Raw genomic sequence first — 19,469 nt, 5'->3', positions numbered from 1 at the left:
TTACCCCACAAGATTAACTACTGTATGGAAAATGACTGCAGGGAGTTGTGTGCAGGCATTAATGGGGGAGATGGAATGATTGTCGATGGGAAAATGTTTAGCTAGAGATGCATCTACAACATACGGTAATACGGCTGTTTTCACCAAGTCTCTGTCTTCCTGCCAGGCTGAGGCAGATGCCAGCTGAGCTGCTGCGCTTTCCAACACGGGGAGTAAAAGTCAAAGTGGCCGGCTTCAAGGCCCCAAGCGTCAGACTGGATGAAGACGTCCTTCCGTACTGCCCTGAGTGGAGCGTGAAGGCCGCGATGAAAATGACCGACCTGTTACACGACAACATCACAGCCGTCGTCGTCGTAAGACCCCACGCAGCATGATTGATGCTAACCAGGAACATTTAATTAGTGTCCTGAAGGCATACTTGGTCTACATCTGATTTGTCCTGACTCTGTGTTTTAGTCCCGGGAGCCAGAGCTCACGCTGCAGCTGTACAACGAGGATGGAGAGCTGGTCCATGTGCCTCTGATAAACAGCGGACTGGCGGAGTGGGACTAAAACAAAGTGCAGGTAAGCAGATATGAAAGGTAGTTCTTTAACTTGTTTTTAAACTTGCCATGTGTGGCGGTAACCATACTTTGAATATAAAAAAAAAATTTAAAGTTATATGCAGGGGCAACCTATTAACAAGTGATCAGTGTTGCCATGTTAATGTAAACTAATGCTACAAGAAGCCATCTGAATATTTCATCTCTCTTCTGTTTTCCAGGTGTCGCTGTTCTTCACATTTCTGTTTAATTACTGCTGTTCTTAGTTTGTCCTTGTTGGGAAGAAAAGTTGCAGCCATCTTCTGGCTGGTGTTTAGCGGTGAGTTAGTTCATGTTAGACTGTTGTGTTTAAGTGACCGGTTTGGTTTTCTTTTTGGTATGAAGACATTAAAGTTCTCAAACACCATCTGGTGGCTGCTGCGTGTTCATGTAATCCACATCATTAACGGGTCAAGACCAGAGTCAATAAATATAAAATACATTTATTTTAGGAGAAAAATTACATCTACAAAATAAATATGCAATATTTTTACACAATAAAAATAAAATAAAACAAGTCTAATGTAGTTACCTTTTTGTCTGGCATTTGGATTTAATGCTTTAAAAAAGAGGCACCAAATGGGATTAGGCTGAGCTCAGTCTGGTCTCTTGTTTCAACCATTGATATTTAAAGTGTGACACAGAATGAACAAATGCAAATGTTCGCTCTGATGGCATAATGCTGAACGTTATGCCCGGTTGTCCAGGACCACGTTTCCATCTTTGTCTTTGACCCGGAGCCGCCCCGTTGGGTAGCGGGTTTCTTGCCTGCCGTCGGTGTAAACAGTCTTCACTGTACCGTCTGGATACTCCCGCCTTTTGTATTCGGCCGTGTGGATTTCCTTCTGGCCCGTGTTGAAGTGGATCTCTTTGGTGCCGTCGCTGATAAAAACAACAAACTGGCATTATTGAAAACGTCCAGAGAGTGGCTGAACTCTGTAAAACCAACGAACAGGATGTTTTTGAATCATTCAGTGACAGCTTGAGCGGATGATTGTGGAATGCAGTCAGGCATCTTTTCTGACACCTAAAGGACCCCCACTAATCTCACAAAGGCTGCATCTGAAGGGGTGTAATTGGGATGGACTCTTCAGCCAAACTGAATAGGACTGTCAGTAAGGAAGGAGGTAGGAAAAGGAGACCGTATGCTTCCTATCATAGTTCCTTTAGCATAGGGAGCTCACGATTTAAAATGAGTATACGTTTCCTTGATTTGAGCAGCTAAATAAGAGTATTTGCCTATGGACTGAGAATTTGTACCCCTACAAAAAGACAATTAGACATCCTGCACTTGAAATAAGATGATAGAGATGAATTGTTCTTATTTTATGTGCAAAAATCTTATTCCATTGGCAAATAGTCTGATTTACCAGCTCAAATCAATGAAAAATACATTAATTTCAAGAGGATTTTACCTACTTTGTTGCCTTTTGCAGTGTGTTGACTCAAACGGTCAAGGAAGAGGAGCTAGGAGCTATAATTAAGACGTTTTGCGTCTAACAGATCATCTTAAGCATCAAATGAGCACAAACTAAATAGCTTACACAACAGTCAGGTTCTTCCATTTTGTTGGTCAAAAGAAATGCTAGGCTAGGTTGTACGAAATCAGCTGGCAGGGAACAAACAGGCTGGTAAGGTGCTCGACTAGAGGGAGATCACTTCTTACAGGTTAGATGGAATAAAGCGACACATTGCTCTTTAGCCAGCAGAAGAAGAAATCTTTGTTTTGAGGTGCTTTTGACAATTTCATGACAGTTCACAGGTAGAAGGAAAGTCCACATGTTGGATTTGAAACCACCAGAAGTAATTTCTTTGGTTGAACAAATAAGTCGGGTGCATCAGCGGTGACATGAGAACGTCCCACAGACTCAGGAAAGAAAATTAAATCCTGCTGTTACCTAAAAGCGATGGCAAAGGTGAGTATAATGTCTCAAAATATCAGCCGACCTTTTCCCTGAACAGTTGTCGACCATGATGTTTGATCGGCTGCGTTTAGTTAAAGCTAGGGTCTACGATCTTCTGGAAGTTTCCCCAAGTCTCTTTTTGAATAAATGCACATGTGCAGGACCGTCTTACCTTCTCTTCAGGAGATCGCGTGACAAAAAAATCTCCCAAATCTACTCCGATCTTATTTCTTTCTACTGAGGCCTTTCTCTTATGAACGCAGTTCACTGGTGACTCTGCCATGTTCAAAGCATACGGTGAGAGCAGCAGAGCTACAAAGAATGGCTAACACCAAAGCTAACTGCTAAGCTAACTGGATACATAAACACTAGAAGTGCTAATGCGCAGCCAGCAAGCAGAAACTGACCAGGAACGAGCACACACTGGCGTTACATGAGCGCCCTTTGGACCGAGGGGAATGGATTGGTTATTTTTACAGGCCAGCAGCTCCCACAGAAAACTTTAACGTCCTCTTTGTGAATACAGAATGCGTTTACTACTTTTAGGATGGAAGGACCATTTTACCCGGTATGACAAAGTGTTTCTGAACAGGATTAGCGACTATAGCTTGAACTTACGGGTTGACCTGGATGATGGTGCCGTCTGTCAGCACGCTCTCCTCCCTGCCGTCAGGAAACAAGTTCTTCACCGTCTGATCTGGGAACGTGATTTCTTTGCGGCCGTCTGGAAAATGCTTTTCTGGAACAAGAATAAATGTTTGGAGCAACTGCAAATAAAAAGGTTTTATTGTTGTTTTTTAGATGGATTAAAACCCTTAAAGCTTAAGGAATTTTATTTTTAAAATTGTTACGGCGCTGATTTAGTAGTTTTCCCACAGGAGCATTTTACATCAAAATATTTCCTTATCTCCTAGTTAAATTTAAATAGAATTCTGAAAATGTAATTATGCCAATGCATGTGAACTGCAATCACTCAAATTTACACCTCCATTACTACAATGTCTAGTATGTCTGAATAAATAAGATGTAAACAAAGGTGAATATGCAGTGGAAAGAAATGACCTCACACTCCTCCAGAATGTAAATAATGCAAATGAACCCAATCCTTCGAGGCTACTGAGCAGCCTTCATCTCCCAGAAACACGGCTTCATGTCTGCTCTCACCTGTCTGGTTGTTGGGAAAGTGCAGGACCTCCATACCATCGGGGTATGTGATGTGCGTCGTCTGAGCCTCAGCATAGTAGTAGATCTAATGGCAAGGATCACACAGGAAGTCTGTTCACCACACAGCCAGCTCTGCTTCATTCACTCTAATGGTGCGTCCACACCCAACGAGGCTGAGGCGGCGTGATTTACATATCATCCCTATGGGAAGAGGAGCGGCCCACGGTGCTGTCGACTTTAGCCAGAGTTCAAACACCTGAACGTTTCTGTCTAACCGCGTCACAGCAACCAATCAGGGACTGGTTGTTGTGACACACGGTGAAGGAGCGCAGCGGAGACAAAGATTTTTTTAACTAAATGGGAGATTGAAGACTTAATGTTGACGTGGGATGAAGTAAGGAGTGATCTTTAGGTGTTTGGAGGCGGGTTTGAAAGTTTGAATTTAGCCCTTAAAAAGGACTTAAACACTGCAAATACTTAACTAAAAGTAAAATATTCTTGAAATAAGTGCATTTGTCTTGATGTAAGGAGGTATATGATTTTTTTTGCACTTAAAATAGGAACAACACATCTTAATCGTCTTATTTCAAGTGCAGAATATTTAATAATCTTTTTTTAGGGGGGGTAAATGCTTAATGTCATTCAAATCAAGGAAAAATGCACTCATTTCAAGAAAACTGTACTTTTAGTTTCCTATTTGCAGTGAATAATTCAGCCAGTCGTCGCTTCTGCCCACCCTCTAGCTCTGATCCCCGCTGTCCTGACATCGGTTGTACGAGTGATCCGTCCCTGAGGCGGGATGACCGTCTGGTGGACGTGCAGGGCCGCCGCCGTTATTCGTCTTTCAACCATTAAATTCAGCACCGTGACTCTCTGTAATAACGCGGTCCGCCCTGTTGAGCTGAGCAGACAAGCGTATTTGATGACGCGGTGAAGCTGGTCCAAAACCGCATTCCGTGTGAACGCACCATTAAACATTTGAAACGAGATCAAATTGGACCAGAGCCACAGCTAAACGTCCGACGGCCCCACATGCACAGGTTTACTCAATGTAATCAGACGTTTATAGGACTTAAACTCTCACCACTCTCTGATCGGCTGTGATTTGTTTCGTGTCTCCGTTAAAGAAGGTGACTTTGGCTGACAGCCCGTCTGCGGACACCTCCTTCCTGGTCCCGTTGGGGAAGACGATGAGACGGTCGCCACTAGCCAGAACCGTCTCCATCTAATAGAACAAAGATTTCCTTTAAAAATCAAAAACTTCACCTAGGACTACAATAATCTCACCAAACTGATAACAGCTTGCATCCTTCATACGATTTTTTTTAAACCAATAAACAGTCTCAGTAAGTTAGATCCTCAATTAAATGTTTCACTAATTCAACAGAGAGTGTAGCTTACATAGCTTCACTAAGCATTTGTTTCTGGACATCTTGAATAATCACGGCTTACAGCTAATAAAAACCCTCACTTCTGTCACTCAGAAAACAGGATGACGAAACCAGCTTAAAAAACAATGCTTTTAACTTCTCTGAACAACAGATTCCTGCTAGCAGTGGTGTTTTATGGTTTTATGGCCTCGCTGTGTCCCCAAAGCAGTGAGACATTGACAGTGTTCAGTAATAAAGCAGCGTTCAAGCATTTAACAAAGTTAAATGCTTTAATATGGCATATTAAAGCATTTAACTTATATTAAATGCTTTAATATGCCAGTGAGCCTCTGTGTAATGGGTCTATAGAACCTGATTTCTTTTTCTCAAGAGAATTACTGAACGACAATAACTTTTCCATAAATTTGAGATGCACCTGTACTTGGTGTACACCAGAACCTTTTTTACTAAACATGTTAGTCCGTCACATTTGGCACTTGACGATGCTTAGAAGGCCTTTCTATGCTGCACTGCAAAAACAAAACTAAAAATAAGTAAAATTGTCTTGAAATGAATGTATTTGCCCTTGATTTGAGCAGGTAAATAAGATTATTCGCCAATGGAATGAGTATTTCTACCCCTGAAAAAAGATAATTAGATATCCTGCACTTGAAATAAGATGATGGAGACGAATTGTTCCTATTTTAAGTGCAGGTAATCTTATTCCATTTGCAAATAGTCCTAATTACCTGCTCAAATCAAGGACTAATACTTTCATTTCAAGAAAAAATTTATTATTTTTAGTCCTATTTTTGCAGTGTGGCCTGGCGGGTTAAACGCTCCTATCAGTGTTACGTGTCGATACAACCCAACGGTCTCACCTTGCCATCAGGGTGTGTGATCACCTCCTGAGGTCGCTCTTCCTCGTTAGCCTCCCAGCCTCCTGCTTGTTGCGGCACCACGTCCATTCTCTGTAAAAAAATAAATTTTAGTGACGGAGACCATGACAGACACACAGACTGTCCTTAAAGTCGGTCATATCAGAAGCACACGTTCCGCTTTATCTGCAGGATCAGCCCAGTTTGAAGGGAACGGCACGGACGGCGCCACCTACTGGAGAGCAGTCTTGTGAGTGGTCGGGTTTTTGGTGGGAAGGCTTTTCCTGGCTCTTGCCGGCAGCTCTTGGGTTTTCCTCCATCCTTTGACCAGAAAACGTTGAAGGTGAGGATGATGATGGCCCTGAAGCAGCTGACCTCCTCAGGCTGCTCTTCATCCCTGCTGACAACCACAGATCATCAAGCATCACTGACTGCTCCTCTGTCAGAGACATTTAGACAGCAACTCTAGTTTGTATAGTTGAAAGAGAGAAATATGTTTAATGTGAAGACATGTCTGTCTAAACAATGAAAGTCTTGTCAGCATGCTTTCTGATTACACTGATGTTTAATCAGTAAAAACTGTTTTTTTTTCTCCTCTTCTAGCTTAGATTTACATTCAGATGTACTTTAAAAAATAAAATAAACCTCATGGACAAAAGGAACAAATTTATGAACCCCCGATAATTTCATTATTTTCAAAGTGCTCCTAAATAGAGCAAATACATTTTGGCAGCTTTTTTTAAATGTCCTAACTTTATTTTACTTTGCATTCAAGTGAAATGACTCTGCAGAAGACCCAGCCAACTGTTGCGCAATGATTTGCGTTAACTTTGTAAAGCTCAAAGCTGGTAAAATCCAATTAAAGCTCTACTGGCGCAGGAGGCAAACATTCAAGTAGAAGTGAACTAAGCTAAGGACAGGCTGGAGAAGGATTATGCATCCTGGAAACACGTCATTTGGCCAGAAGAAACTAAACCAGAGCTATGCAGAGCCTATAAACGGCAGGAACGGCGCTGAGTCTTTTTCAGCTTGGTAGTTGTTTTGGGATAATTTCATTTGTGTGCGTAGACGTAAAATAATGTAAGCATCTAGAATTAACCAGGACGCTGGAAAAATCCTGTCCTGTGTAACTTGGGACACAGCTTTAAAATGATGATATTTGCATCATGATGCAGCCATACATAAATGTCTCATTGGGATTTTATATAATAGATCGTTACAGAGCAGAGAAATAGAAGGAAAACTATAGTTGGTTGGTATTTAGTTTTGTTGGCGTGAGAAGTCACCTAATTAGCAAACAGTCCAACTGGCCTTTATGGCTTTAAAGAAAGTCATAAAAAGTCCTAATTCCAGTTTACCACTAACACGAAAGAGACTACTCTGGTCAAATTAGACCAAATATTTAATCGCGTTGAAAAAACAAAACTGAATTGGAGGTCTAGCGATACATCGGCCAGACAAAATGTGTGTTTTTCTTGTACTGACATTGGCACACTCAGATTCACACTGTTCACATTTCGTTTTTTATTTACCTTTTGTTGCATTGCTGTTCACAGATACTAGATATTAAATAGGACGGTAATTTGCTCTACAAAGGCCTCATGCTGCTACATGAAGCGCACAAGCATTTACGTTGCGTTTGTTTTTATCGTTATTTAAATGTTTTACATTGTTTGCTATCCAAAAAAAGTAAAAAACAAAGCAACTGGGCTTGTTTTCCGTAGTTGAAGACGTTTCGCTTCCTCTCCAGGAAGCTTTCTCAATTCAAAAAGTCTGGAGTAATGATGAGTAACAAGATTTATACCATTGCCTAACAAAGGCCTTGTAATGGCTTAGATAACATGCAAAAACAACAGAAATAGGACCACCCCTTAGTAATGGGCGGTCGTTAAAGCCATTAAGCCAGCAGATTGAAACAAAACTGGTCCACTCCTCTGTAACGGGGAGTCGTTAGGGTTGTTATTGGCCTGCATGTTATCTAAGCCATTACAGGCCTTTGTTGGGCAATGGTATAAATCTTGTTACTCAACATTACTCCAGACTTTTTGAATTGAGAAAGCTTCCTGGAGAGGAAGCGAAACGTCTTCAACTACGGAAAACAAGTCCAGTTGCTTTGTTTTTTACATTTTTTTGGAATGACCATGACCTGGATGACTGAGAATCTTCACCAGCATATTGTTTGCTAACCCTTGTTACAGTTTTGCTAATGTTTATTTTTGGTTTAAATTGAGACTTGTGTAGTATTCATTATCCTCGTGTCATTTTTACCATGTAAACGGGGGCAAGAAAAAGCAACATGGGCTTCAAGAATCCTCCTAGACTGAAGCTTGTTGCTACAACACGCGGTGGCAGAATCGTTTAAAGGCTCCGTCTCTACCTGCACCTCCTTGACTGCTCTCCTTGGAGTTGCTCCTTGCGGCCGTGCTGCTCAGCGGCGGGCTGGAGCTGCTTCCTCTGGAGTCCAGAGGGGTCTGAACAGGACGAGTCCGGGTCATTCACATCACAGCGTAGTTGTCATTAAAAAGGTCATCAGAGCTCACACTAACCCAGAACTAGGGCAAACCGTAACTTCTCTGACGTCGTTCTGATTATATTAACTAAGCGTCATTTCATTTAACAGCATAGAAATATCAATGAAACTACCAGACTTACTGCAAATGTTACTCCTTTGGCCACAGAGGGCACGCCGCTCTCTGATGCTCTGGGCCCGTCTTTGGTCTGGACGCCTTTCTCTGCGGAGGCGGAGCTCGTCCTCCAGCCACTCAGGCGCAGCTTCTCCAGCGTTCGAATCTTAAATCACAGGAGAAAAGGCGCGTGACGTGCTGCTGAGCCCCACTAAGACGAGGCCAGCTGTGGGAACGTGTGGACTTCAGTCCTACGTGTGAGCGAGGCTAAGAGTGGAGCGGCGGGCGCACCTCGTCCCGCAGCGAGTCGTTCTCCTGGTTCAGGGAGTCCACCTGCAGTCGCAGCCGGCTGTGAGCGGAGGCCCAGCGACTCTCCCTCCTCTTCAGCTCCTCCTGCAGGGAGCTCAGCTGCTGCTTCAGCGACTGTTAGGAGGAGGTTTGACATGCTTTAGCGCGCGGCATACTTAGCAGAAAAACACTGGAGGTAACCACAGACGGGCGGTTCAGTCCGCTCAGAGTAAAGAGGTCCAAGCAGCTTCACTCTAATTATTACATGTGGAGGCGACACCTTAGCCCAACATTTGAGAGGAAAAAAAACGTGGGAACATTGGTGTTTTGAGATCACTGCTATGTGTAGCAACTTATCCCGGTGGAAGAAAGTTGCCGCCTGACAGTTCATACGAAAAGTGATCCAGCAGATTCTGGCCCACGGACTATTATTTTTAGCGTGAAAATTTTCTTATGATAAGAATTTTGTATTCATCTTGACAACAATAAAGTCCAACTACTGGTGTCTGAAAATACCCAAAACTTCCATTATTGTCAGGATTGTTATCTTTGCTATTTTCTCCACTGTTGGTTTGAGATCAATAAATATCAATACATTCAAAAATATAGTTAAATGCAGTTACTGTTAGGGCTGGACAATATTTCAATAACAATATATGTCGATCGCTGGACGTATATCGATGATAGAAAAAAAAAAAAGGATCAATAAAGGTTATGCCGAATTTGAGTCATTATTAAAACGACAGGGAACACCTCAAAGTCTGTTAAAGCCAGGAGAGAGGGCTGTCAAAAAGCAGCAGACAAATTAATGCGTAAATACTGTCCATGTTAGATGTTTCTATCACTTTCTACAGTATTAATTTTTGCATTTTAATAATTTGATATTTACTTTGTTCTTTTATGTCAGAGCCTCCACGGGACCCACTAGAACATGGGGACAAGTAAAAGTGAAATACAAGAATATTCTACAAAATGGTAGCCTTTAATTATTATACTTAATTTTAAAAAGGCACTTGTTATGACAAGAGATTCAAATTTCGGTATCATTCCTCAGACACTGGAAGTAAAGGACGCGTGCAAACTGGGAATTTTAACAAAAAAATTATCTATAAAAAATTAAGTTCTTTCTTTTCCAAGTCATCCACAGTTTACACGGTAAAACTTTATTGCTCCATGTCTAGATAATCCATCCATAGTTTTTTCTAATACAATATACGGCTCGACAGGAAGCAAGCCTTTCAAAGTAAAACTAAACTTCACAATAAAATGGCCTGAACAAATCTTCTTACTGAATATGATAAAAATAAAAAGCAAACCATCATACAAATAACTTAAATATTTTCTATTTATGGCTCCAACACCACTTTTTCCTCTTAAAAAGCCACTGTTAAATGATGTGTTTGTCTGTTTATAACAGCCACCAAGAAAAATCTCTACAATTACACTGTCGCGCTGCGCTAAAGGATCCTGTCTATTGCGCAATACGCAGCTAATTCGAAAAACTCTGCAAATTATTCTTGCACCTTCCGCAACAGGTTCCTGTCGTAAAAATGGACATGGATACGACAGACTTGCCTATCTCCTCCGCTTATACAGCTGCGATCTAATCCTGTTTACATGAAATAAGCCTGCAAGCGAGCAGGTTTAAGCTGGCGCACATGTTGCTATGACCACATGTTGCTATGACAACATGTTGCTATGACAGCAAGTGCAGGAAGTCTTTCGAAGAACCAAACAATCCAAGATCATGCCAAATCGTCAACAATCAAATCCAGCTAACTGAGTTAGCGACGTACGAAGAACGGACCCCTGAAGAAGACTGCTGCTGTCCACATGGCCCACATGGCCCACCCCCAGCTACACGGAGACTTTAAGGACTGCAGACACAAACATCTGCAGCTGTGTTGTGATGTGAGGCTCTGTGAGCCAACCTGGATTTGCTCTCGCTCCTTCCTGTCAGGCACGGCTCTGGCTGCTGCTGCGTGTTTCTCAAACAGGCTGCGCTCTTTCTGCAGCCTCCTGCTCTCTTCCTTCTTGTGCTCCTCGAACTTGGCCAGCTCCTCGGCCTTTGTCCGTTCGAACGCCAAACGCTCCTTCCTACAAACGCAGGAGAGAATTAACAGACGAAAGAAAGCAGAGGCAGAAAAAACATGTTCGGAAAAGCCGGAGGGCGTGATGAGAAAGCGTGAAACCCTCTTTTCACGCGGCCAGACGTCTCACCTGAGCTCCTCCTGTCTTTTCTCGTTCTCCTGCCTGAGTGTGCTGAGCGCCGCGTTCTCCTTCTTAAACCTCTCGATCTCGATCTCCAGCTCTGCCAGTCTCTCCCTGAGCTGTCTGGACCCGACCTGCTGGGCTGGAGGAATCACACAGAAGCGGAACGTCAGAACCTAAATCTCCTGGAGGGAGCATCTCTCCTCTAAAAGCGAGCCGTGGCAGCGAGCGGTCTGGCAGGTGTCACCTGGCTCGTCCTGTGGCTTCTTGCTCTCTGAGGCAGCCGGGGGAGCGGGCGGCGGAGGCTTTGGCCTCAGCGACGGGAAGAGCCGGGTCATGAGTTGAGAGGCAGGTGCGGGATCGGCCTCCGCGGGTCTGCTCACCGCTACGCTCCTTGACGCACACTCCTCCTGCGCCGCAGCCCCCCTAGCTGCCGGCTGTGGGCCCGGACTGACCGGCCCGCTGCCCCCCTCCCTGCTGGCGGCCGAGTCGTTGGCGTCTGTCCACGTGTCGTCGTCGTCGAATATAACCCTCCTCTGCTGGCTGTCCCCGTCCTCCATCAGAGTGGAATCATCAGCGCTGCTGCCAACGCTGTTGCTCTCCTCCTCCTCCTCCTCCTCCTCCTCCTCTTCTTCTGCCCCGTCTGACGCTGAATCCCCGACACCGTCCTCATCTTGGTACGACCGCTTGTCGTATGCAGGGTTAGAGGAGGCAGAGAAGCGAAGCGGCCCTTTAAGCTGGACGTCTCCGAACTCAGAGCCGCTGTCATCCTCGTCTTTCCTTCCAGATCCCTGTCCTCCCGTCTCGCTCCTCCCAGACGCTGCCGACTCCTGGGGAGAGCCCTCACGCCCTGACCCCTCGGCGCGCCGCCCACCTCCGCTCCCCTGAGCCTCGCTCGCCGACGTCAGCTTGATGGGGGTGGAGGACAGGCGTCTCTGGTGGAGCCCGATGGCAGCCTGCCTCTTCTGCTGGTCCAGGTGAAGGACCTGCGGAGCACAGAGAGTCTCTGAGACTGCACACCGACGCCCTAAGCTGACCGGCGACAGCCGCAGGAAGCGGAGGAAGACGAGACGAGAGCTGTGGCTCAGATTCCTCGGCGACCAGTGCCACGGCAACCAGTGCCACGGCAACAACAGCCGGGCTTAATAAGCCGGGGGTTCATCCACACGATAGGACGTCTTCTCTTCAATGGCGAGGACGGAGCTGCTTGGCAGGGCAGAGAGAGCTGAGAGGCTCACAGGAACAGAGTGGGAGAACCTGCTGGCACGACAACTAGTCCTAAGGAACGCTGCTGGCCACCAGTCATGTCAGGGGCTCAGCAAAAATAAATCAATAAATCACCGGACCCCACATTGGCAGCATAATGCTGTGGGGATGCGTCATAATGGCCTAGTCAAAATACACAACTAAACTCAGTTCAGGAAATGCAGCAGGAGAACAAAATGTTGCTCCTCATCCAATCTGACTAGGCTAGAGCTACAGTGGAAAGTCTGAATGTTTTGATTTGTCAGGTTTTCCCACTTTAAAAAGAACGGGGGGGGGGGGCTCCACTTTTAATTGTAGGTGCAGAGAAATCCAGAAAATGACATTGGATGATTATCAAATAACTAAATAAGTGTTTGATCACCACCAACCAGCAGGAAATCTGTGAGTTTGTCTTTAAACTGACCTTCTATCCTCCACTCTGTATTGATCACACCTGTTTGAACTCAGTACCTGTAGAGAAGACACCTGTTCACCCATTACTCAGAGACACGGCCATGACCAAAGGGCCACCAGGGACAAAACCACATTTCTGCTCAAGACAAGCAGCGTGGTGAGAAAACAACGGCCGGCGCCGTTAATCTCCCTCCGACCGAGGCTCCATGCAAAATCTCGCCTGGAGGCGCATGAATGACCAGGAGGAAGGAGCGCCATCGGCCCAGAACTCCACAGGAGAGTCCGTCAGGGCCTGGTTAGGGACCTGAAGACAGGACCATTGGTTACGCCACGCCATGACGGATTAAACTCCTGCAGCGCCCACAAGCTCCCCCTGCTCATCCTGGGGGGTGGGGGGGGGGGAGTCGTGCGGTCGGATGAGGTCAGAATTGAAGCTGGCACCTCCAGCATGACGATGACCCAAATCACACAGCCGCGGCAAATAAGGCTCCGTAAAGAAGCGTTTCAAGGTGGTGGAGCAGTCCAGCCCGTGTCCAGACCTGAACCCAGGAGGAAATCCTCAGAGGAGGCTGAGACGGTGTGCTGCCCAGAGTCGGCCCTGAGGCCACTCCTATGGGAGTGTTGGCCTAGTGGTTAGAGCAGCGCGCTTGCACTCAGAGAAGGATGCAAGTACCCAGTTCAATCCCCAGCGCCTGCACTCTGGGTCCCTGAACAAGACCCTTAACCCCTGATTGCTCCCTGGGTGCTGCACATGGCAGCCCACTGCTCCCCAAGGGTGATGGGTTAAAAGCAGAGAACAAATTTTGTTGTAATGTATGTTTCAATGACAATAAAGATGATATTACTATTATTACTATATTATTAAAAGGTCCGGAGCAGAGCTGCACGGAGGAAACAGCTGACCTCTGCAACTGTGAACCACAGGTTTCTGCACCAAGTATTAAGTTCTATAGTTTCATTGCATCAAACATGTATGTTATGCAATAACATTTTAATGAATTAGATAACATACAGCGGGATTTAAGGCAGACCTCTCTGTTCTCTGCGAGAGACAATGGAGAGACCTGCAGTTCTGGGTTGACGGCATAAAATCCAATAAAGTTTATGACTGTAACGTTGCAAAGTCTAAAAGGTTTAAAAGGTGTGAATACTTTTGTGAGACTCCGTGCCTAACGCATAAGAGGAAATAACATGTTCTGAGAAAGTTTTTTTTCTGGTTGAATCGATGGTGACGCATTACGGTACTCAGGGCTGACGGCCTTGAGGAAAAGTCCTGAGGGCTGAGGCGGTGACCACACAGGACTGGAACAGCTAAAGATCATGTCCATAGGTCACGTTAAAATGCACCAGAGCAGGTGGATGAACTTTCCTCCTCATGTAAAGCTCCTTTACAGTGAAAGTACAGATTTTTTGTTTTGGCTCATTGCTATTTCACAGCCATAGAACGGGTCAACATAAAGGTTTTAATAACAAGCAGCTGTAGATGCATTTAGACGTCACCTTCATGATGAAGGAGGAGTTTGACGAGAAGGACAGCTCCTCGGCCGCCTGCTCCAGCAGCTCGAACTCTCCCAGCTCCATGTTCTCCAGCTGCCGCCGGCACTCCCAGCGCCGCAGCTTCTCCTGGAACGACGAGTCGAAGGAATCCCGCGGCGGTCCTCCTCCGTCCCCGGACCCAGCTTCTGCTGCTGCTGCCGCTTCAGGACCAGAGCTCCTCTCTTTCCCGGCATCCCTACCGGGCCTCCCTGGCCCTCCCGACACTCCCACCTCTCTGGTTACAGGGTTGGGCTGCGGGTCGGGACCGCTGTTCCTCGCGGCCTGAACTGAAACGCCCGCATCGTGCTCCTTCTCCTGCCCCGGCAGGCGCTTTACCTGTCCGGCCTCCGGCTCGGCTCGGATGGCCGCCGGTCCGGTGTTCTGCCTCTGATGGTTCCCCAGAACCTTTGTCCGCGGCGCCCTGCTCTCAGGCGGCGAACAGGCTCCCCTGCCTCGGTTCTCCTTGTTGAGGACAGCGGTTTTGCGTTGGACAGGAAGCAGCGGGGCGGCGTGGGAACTGGCCTTCAGGGTGGAAGCGGGAGCAGCGTGGCTCCGGGGGATGGCTCTGGGATCAGCTGCTGGTCTCTGCTCCTTCTTGTCCCGCGCCTGCGCCGCTGGAGCTTTGGCGCCGCTGGTAAATCTGGAAAGGCCCTCGCCTCGCTTCAGAAAGGGCCTCTTGGGTGGGCCTGCAGCGTCGGGTCTGGCTGGCTCCTGTTAAGGTCACAACACAAAGGTTGACTGGATGCACTGCAAAAACCGAACTAAAAATAAGTACAATTTACTTGAACTGAGTGTATTTGTCCTTGATTTGAGCAGATAAATGAGATTATCTGCCAATGGAAAGAGTAATTTACCCTTAAAATAAGATAATTAGATATAATGCACTTGAAATAGGTTGATGGAGATGATTTCTTCCTATTTTAAGTGCAAAAATCTTATTCCATTGGCAGATTATCTTATTTAGCTGCTCAAACAAAGTACAAATACACTCATTTCAAAAAACTTTTAACTTATTTTTAGTTCTGTTTTTGCAGTGTGTAAATCAGCGTCTGCAACAACTCTAATCCCTGGAATATCAACAACAACAACTATAGTATGGGAGGGGGGGGCATGATCCAACCATTAGCTGAGGCCTTATAGTCCTCCATCTGTTGGCTTTTTAAATGATCTGAGATAAACGTTGCTGACCGGAGTCCTGATACAGCCTTCTAATCGTCTTATCTTCTCTCTTTTGGGTGTTCCTGTGTCCGTTTTGTGTGTACACTCTGCGCATTGCCCCTCTAGGACAATCCAGTGTTATAGTGCGGGTAGTTTTCCTCTTACACGTGGCTGCTGGGCGGACCTCAGCCTCTGCTCCTCCAGCCTCAGCTGCTCCTCCAGCAGCTCCTCAAAGGTTTTCTTCTGCCCCCCAATACCTGGTTTAATAGGCCTGCGGAACCACGGAGGGCAAAAAGTGCAATAAATGTCAGAAAATCTACTTTAAGAGGGCACATATGTGGTATGTGTTTTATTGAGTGGTTTTAATGTTTAGTAAAATATAACAAGTGTTTACCTGTCATGTAAGGCCTTTTCCTGCTGTCTGCTACTGGCTTCAGGTTGCACCAAAGCATCGTCCGGCTCAGAAAAAGGTCTCGGGTCTACACTCTGCTCCGGGTTCTCCTCGCTGGAGTCCCACCTGCCTGCAGGAGGTCCAAAGTGTAAAATGCAGTGGCATTGTTTATTATGTCAACGCGCTCAAGGTGTCTCAAAGCCTTTTTTCTGCCTAAAACGAAATAGATTTTACCCTGGTTGCTGTTGTCGTCCTCACATCCTGGGTGTGCAGAGAGCCGCTCCTGCCAGCGTGTTGGTGAGAGCTGCAGCTCCTGCTGGAGGCCACGGCTCGTCTCGGTGCGCTTCCCATCGGGGCTGGCCCGGATCGCGTCCGTTCGCCGTTGCGCTGCCGGCAACCCCGGGCTTCCTGTGGAGGAGAAATCAGATGCTTGCATGCTTTCTAGTAAAAACGAGTAACGGCGGGGGGGCTTCATTTACCGACCTGCCGGGCTGTTGTGAGACACGTTGACTATCCCCAGCAGTCTCTGCTGCTCCTCCTGCAGACTCAGCAGCTCCTCCAGCTGCTGGGCTTTCAGCTGCTCGTGCACGTGCTGCTGCCATCTCCTCAGCTGCAGAAACACACACGGCGTGAGTAAACCGCTAGTACAGCTCCCAGATCCACACAGTCCGGTTAACAGCGCCGGGGTAAACTGGGACGCTACACAACGTCCTCTTAGCTTTTAAAGCGCTTTAAGGAGATGCTACAAAAAGTATCGGTTATTCAAACTTTCTCTGGCTTGGTGCCGCTTAGCGGGGACAGCGCTGCCCCTCCCCCGTCTGTTGCTGTGTACTCTCAGTCAGCTACACCTGTCCTGCTCTTTGGGTTTGGTTTATAAGCATTATACTACATATTATACGGTTTTAAAACTACATTTAACAAGTTATGAGCAACACCCCGGTTAATAAGGCGACTGCCTGCTCTACTGGAGCAGACAGCTATAAATATTCAGCAAATATCAGCTTGTCGGCCATGTGTTGCCAAAAAAAAGGAGCCAAAATAATTAAAAATAAGGTAGGGTATTGTGTTTTTGCTTAAATCTATGTATCAAAATCCAAACACCATTAAAGGAACGTCATAGATAACGACATAACTGTGTTATAATCAATACGGCATATTATTTAAGCAACAGTGGGAATTTGTTTCTGTGTGAAATAAAAGCAGTCAGATCAGGTTTTATGTTGTAACGCTTGGCGTCAGCTCCAGGATTCATGAAACCGCTCTCGGTTACTTAGGGGTTATCACAGCGGGAGCGTCTGACACCCATCAGGGTTCTTTATCTCTGGGTTTGAAGGGAACCCGACAGGACACGGACACGATCGCAGACTGTTTACCAAAAGCAGCTCGAGTTAAGAGTATTTACCTTCTTCAACGCCCCCCCCTTTGCAATTTAAGCCCTGGTCAGCGTGAACAGCCTTACGAGAGGGAAGCCTAAAATAGCAGGGGATGCCAACGCAGTGCATGGGTATTAAACCCGTTGGCCACCCTCCTGCTCATTTCATTGCATCTACTTGGTTAGCCTCCGTCGCTCGATTGGATCGTCCCTTCAGGTCACCCCTGTAGGTTCTACTGATCTGATGCGTTTCTTTAACCTGAACGCGTCCATTTAGAGGACCTTCCGTCACGGCTGACCAGAGAACAACCCTAGAGCACAGAAACCGAATCAGCACAGCAAAAAAAAAAAACAAAAAAACATCTTCACCGTGTGAATATTCATAGTAAATATGACCCCACAGCTACAGAAATGTGTTGCACAATGCGGCATAGATAAGGCCTCGATACACGTCTGGAGAAAGTGCTAATTATTCTGATCAGGAGGCAGAATGTTACGCGCCTTTTGCTGACATTGTACCTGTTAAGGAGAAAATACCTATGAGATTTAACGTGTACATAAAGATTTGGCAAACGTTCCTACGAAACTCCGTGCTCCGTATCTGAGCAGTGTAAAACACCCATAGGGTAATCCTGAACGCCCTCTTTCTTTATTATTATTTATTCATTTTCAAGCATTTGGTGACCCGTATGAAGTGTACGTTTGCATTGAGCTGTGAGTGTTAATCATGTAAGATATAAGGTCTAAATTCTCCACATTGCACGGTTGCAGGTTTAGTCTAATGAGACCAATAAGGCTGTTTCTCAGTATAATCCAAGGCCGTCTGCCAGTAAAATGAATGGTTACAGGCAGCCTGTGAAAAATCAGACATGAATTGGTCACGTTTGAGTCCATCTACTGGAATCTAGTAGCAGGGGAGGGAGCTGCCAGCTTAAGATGTCATGTTAAGGCCTTTCTGATGGCGTCTAGACTCAAAGAGGAGTTTATGATTGATCTATTGATAATCTCATACAGGAGTCGAGGTAGGCAACATGGATATTAATAATAATAATATGCGGTGTCAGAACCACGTCCTTACCTCTTCCAGCTTCACCATCAGGGGCAGGTCCCGAGCTTTACTCGCCATTTCCTCCAAACTCCCGACGTGTCCCTCTGACATCCCGTGTGGCGCAGGAGACAGCTCGCTGCCCGGCCTGCTTCCCTCTCCGCATCCGCCCACGTCCAGGCAGCTGCTGTCCGCGGAGGCAGGCAGCGGGGCGAAATCCGAGGCGAACGAGTCGTCCGGGTGCCGCGGATCGGGCACGGCGGCAGCGACGTGCCGCATGGAGCCGGCCAGCTCCGGGGACGGGCCCAGGATCACCCCGGCTCTGGTGCTGCTCGGCATCCACCTGGTCAAGAAGTCCGCCGGGGAGCAGCGCAGCTCGGACGGAGAGGACATGCCGAGCGAGGTGCTTTCGGGAAGCCTTTGCTAATCCGGGATTAGACAGATTACGGTGACAGGTCAAGCGTTAACGCTACCGTGAATGAGCGACGTCTAGAACGCTGTCTAAGGATCCAGGTTCCAGAGAAGATGCCACCGATCATGCCTGTATAAACACGGCCTAGTCCCAGCTGTGCCGCTTTCTAAATAAACGCTAGTCGTACCGCATCCGAGGCATTTGTTTCGGTGCAGTTAAACGCCCAGAATGGTGAGCATTTTATTTACATGACGTAGCAGTTAAAAGACCTACCTGTTTACGCCTCCCGGTATAATGTTTAACCCCAGACGCAACGTTTTAAACGGCTGTTGTATTACTAACTAAACGCGTACATTCACGGCATCATTAATGTTTTTAACATTAATTTGTAATGACCTGTTACGCACAAGAAAAAAACCCCGCTTTGCTTGTGTAAAAGAAAACGTAACCCAAGTAAAACAAACTGAATTTTCGAACCCTACCGCCATTGTCAAAACAAAGCCCGCGAGAGGGGCCGGTTGTTGGTGCATTGTGGGTAATGTATTTCAAGTGTCTTATTTAAAATGAAATTTTTTTGGTGCCTTTCGAGTTTTTTTTTCTTTATAAAAATACAGTTCAAAATTTTGTGTTGTTTTAAAAGATTCCTACAATAACAAAAAATTAAAACATTTTAATGGCAGCAAAAATAAAAAGGGTTTACGTATCCGGTTTAACCAACGGTCCTAGCGCAAACATGTCAGAATAATGGCTTTTATGCGGATATTGTTTAATCCGCCGTTACAATTAAATATGTAAGTTTATTTATTTTGACGTATGTAATCAATTAAAATATTACAAGAGTTCTAAGGGTTGGTACGACAAAAAATAAACGTCAAA

At 46.0% G+C, this 19,469-nt stretch overlaps 2 protein-coding genes across 3 annotated transcripts in view; one reads left to right on the top strand and one right to left on the bottom strand.

Moving 5' to 3' along the window:
- rnf17 (ring finger protein 17) overlaps window positions 1-955 on the top strand; it is a 34,905-nt gene extending 33,950 nt beyond the window's left edge. Inside the window, exons 36-38 of the mRNA XM_021307320.2 lie at window positions 167-353; window positions 457-564; window positions 764-955. Of these exons, the coding sequence (XP_021162995.2) occupies window positions 167-353; window positions 457-552 (283 nt within the window). The 3' untranslated portion in view covers window positions 553-564; window positions 764-955. The remainder of the gene's footprint in view (window positions 1-166; window positions 354-456; window positions 565-763) is intronic.
- A 93-nt stretch (window positions 956-1,048) lies between these two features.
- cenpj (centromere protein J) lies at window positions 1,049-19,105 on the bottom strand. Of its 2 annotated transcripts, XM_036138949.1 has the most exons (19): window positions 18,990-19,105; window positions 18,215-18,604; window positions 16,248-16,374; window positions 15,999-16,172; window positions 15,768-15,894; window positions 15,539-15,644; window positions 14,180-14,926; window positions 11,268-12,006; window positions 11,030-11,162; window positions 10,741-10,906; window positions 8,813-8,944; window positions 8,550-8,687; window positions 8,275-8,368; window positions 6,134-6,297; window positions 5,901-5,990; window positions 4,734-4,874; window positions 3,650-3,734; window positions 3,104-3,224; window positions 1,049-1,463 (listed from the first exon to the last, which is right to left on the bottom strand). In XM_036138949.1, exons 2-19 carry the CDS (start codon window positions 18,572-18,574, stop codon window positions 1,271-1,273), a joined length of 3,837 nt encoding a protein of 1,278 aa, XP_035994842.1. In that variant the 5' UTR covers window positions 18,575-18,604; window positions 18,990-19,105; the 3' UTR covers window positions 1,049-1,270. The 2 variants fall into 2 exon arrangements, with proteins under 2 accessions (XP_035994842.1, XP_021163000.2); XM_021307325.2 differs by having other exon boundaries at window positions 1,050-1,463; window positions 6,134-6,294; window positions 18,215-19,105.
- Between the last annotated feature and the right edge of the window lie 364 nt (window positions 19,106-19,469).

This window comes from Fundulus heteroclitus, chromosome 7, assembly GCF_011125445.2.
Source record: "Fundulus heteroclitus isolate FHET01 chromosome 7, MU-UCD_Fhet_4.1, whole genome shotgun sequence".
Taxonomy (NCBI): domain Eukaryota; kingdom Metazoa; phylum Chordata; class Actinopteri; order Cyprinodontiformes; family Fundulidae; genus Fundulus; species Fundulus heteroclitus.
Note: the sequence above shows the minus strand (reverse complement) of the source record. Positions and strands in the feature narration are given on the sequence as shown.

Bases quoted from the DNA above. Each gene is read 5' to 3' on its own strand.
- cenpj (XM_036138949.1), bottom strand. From the start codon at position 18,574: ATGTCCTCTCCGTCCGAGCTGCGCTGCTCCCCGGCGGACTTCTTGACC. The intron at 16,173-16,247 runs GTCGGTAAATGA...TCTCCTCCACAG, and splicing joins GTCTCACAACAGCCCGGCAG to GAAGCCCGGGGTTGCCGGCA. The intron at 11,163-11,267 runs GTGACACCTGCC...TGATTCCTCCAG, and splicing joins GAAGCCACAGGACGAGCCAG to CCCAGCAGGTCGGGTCCAGA.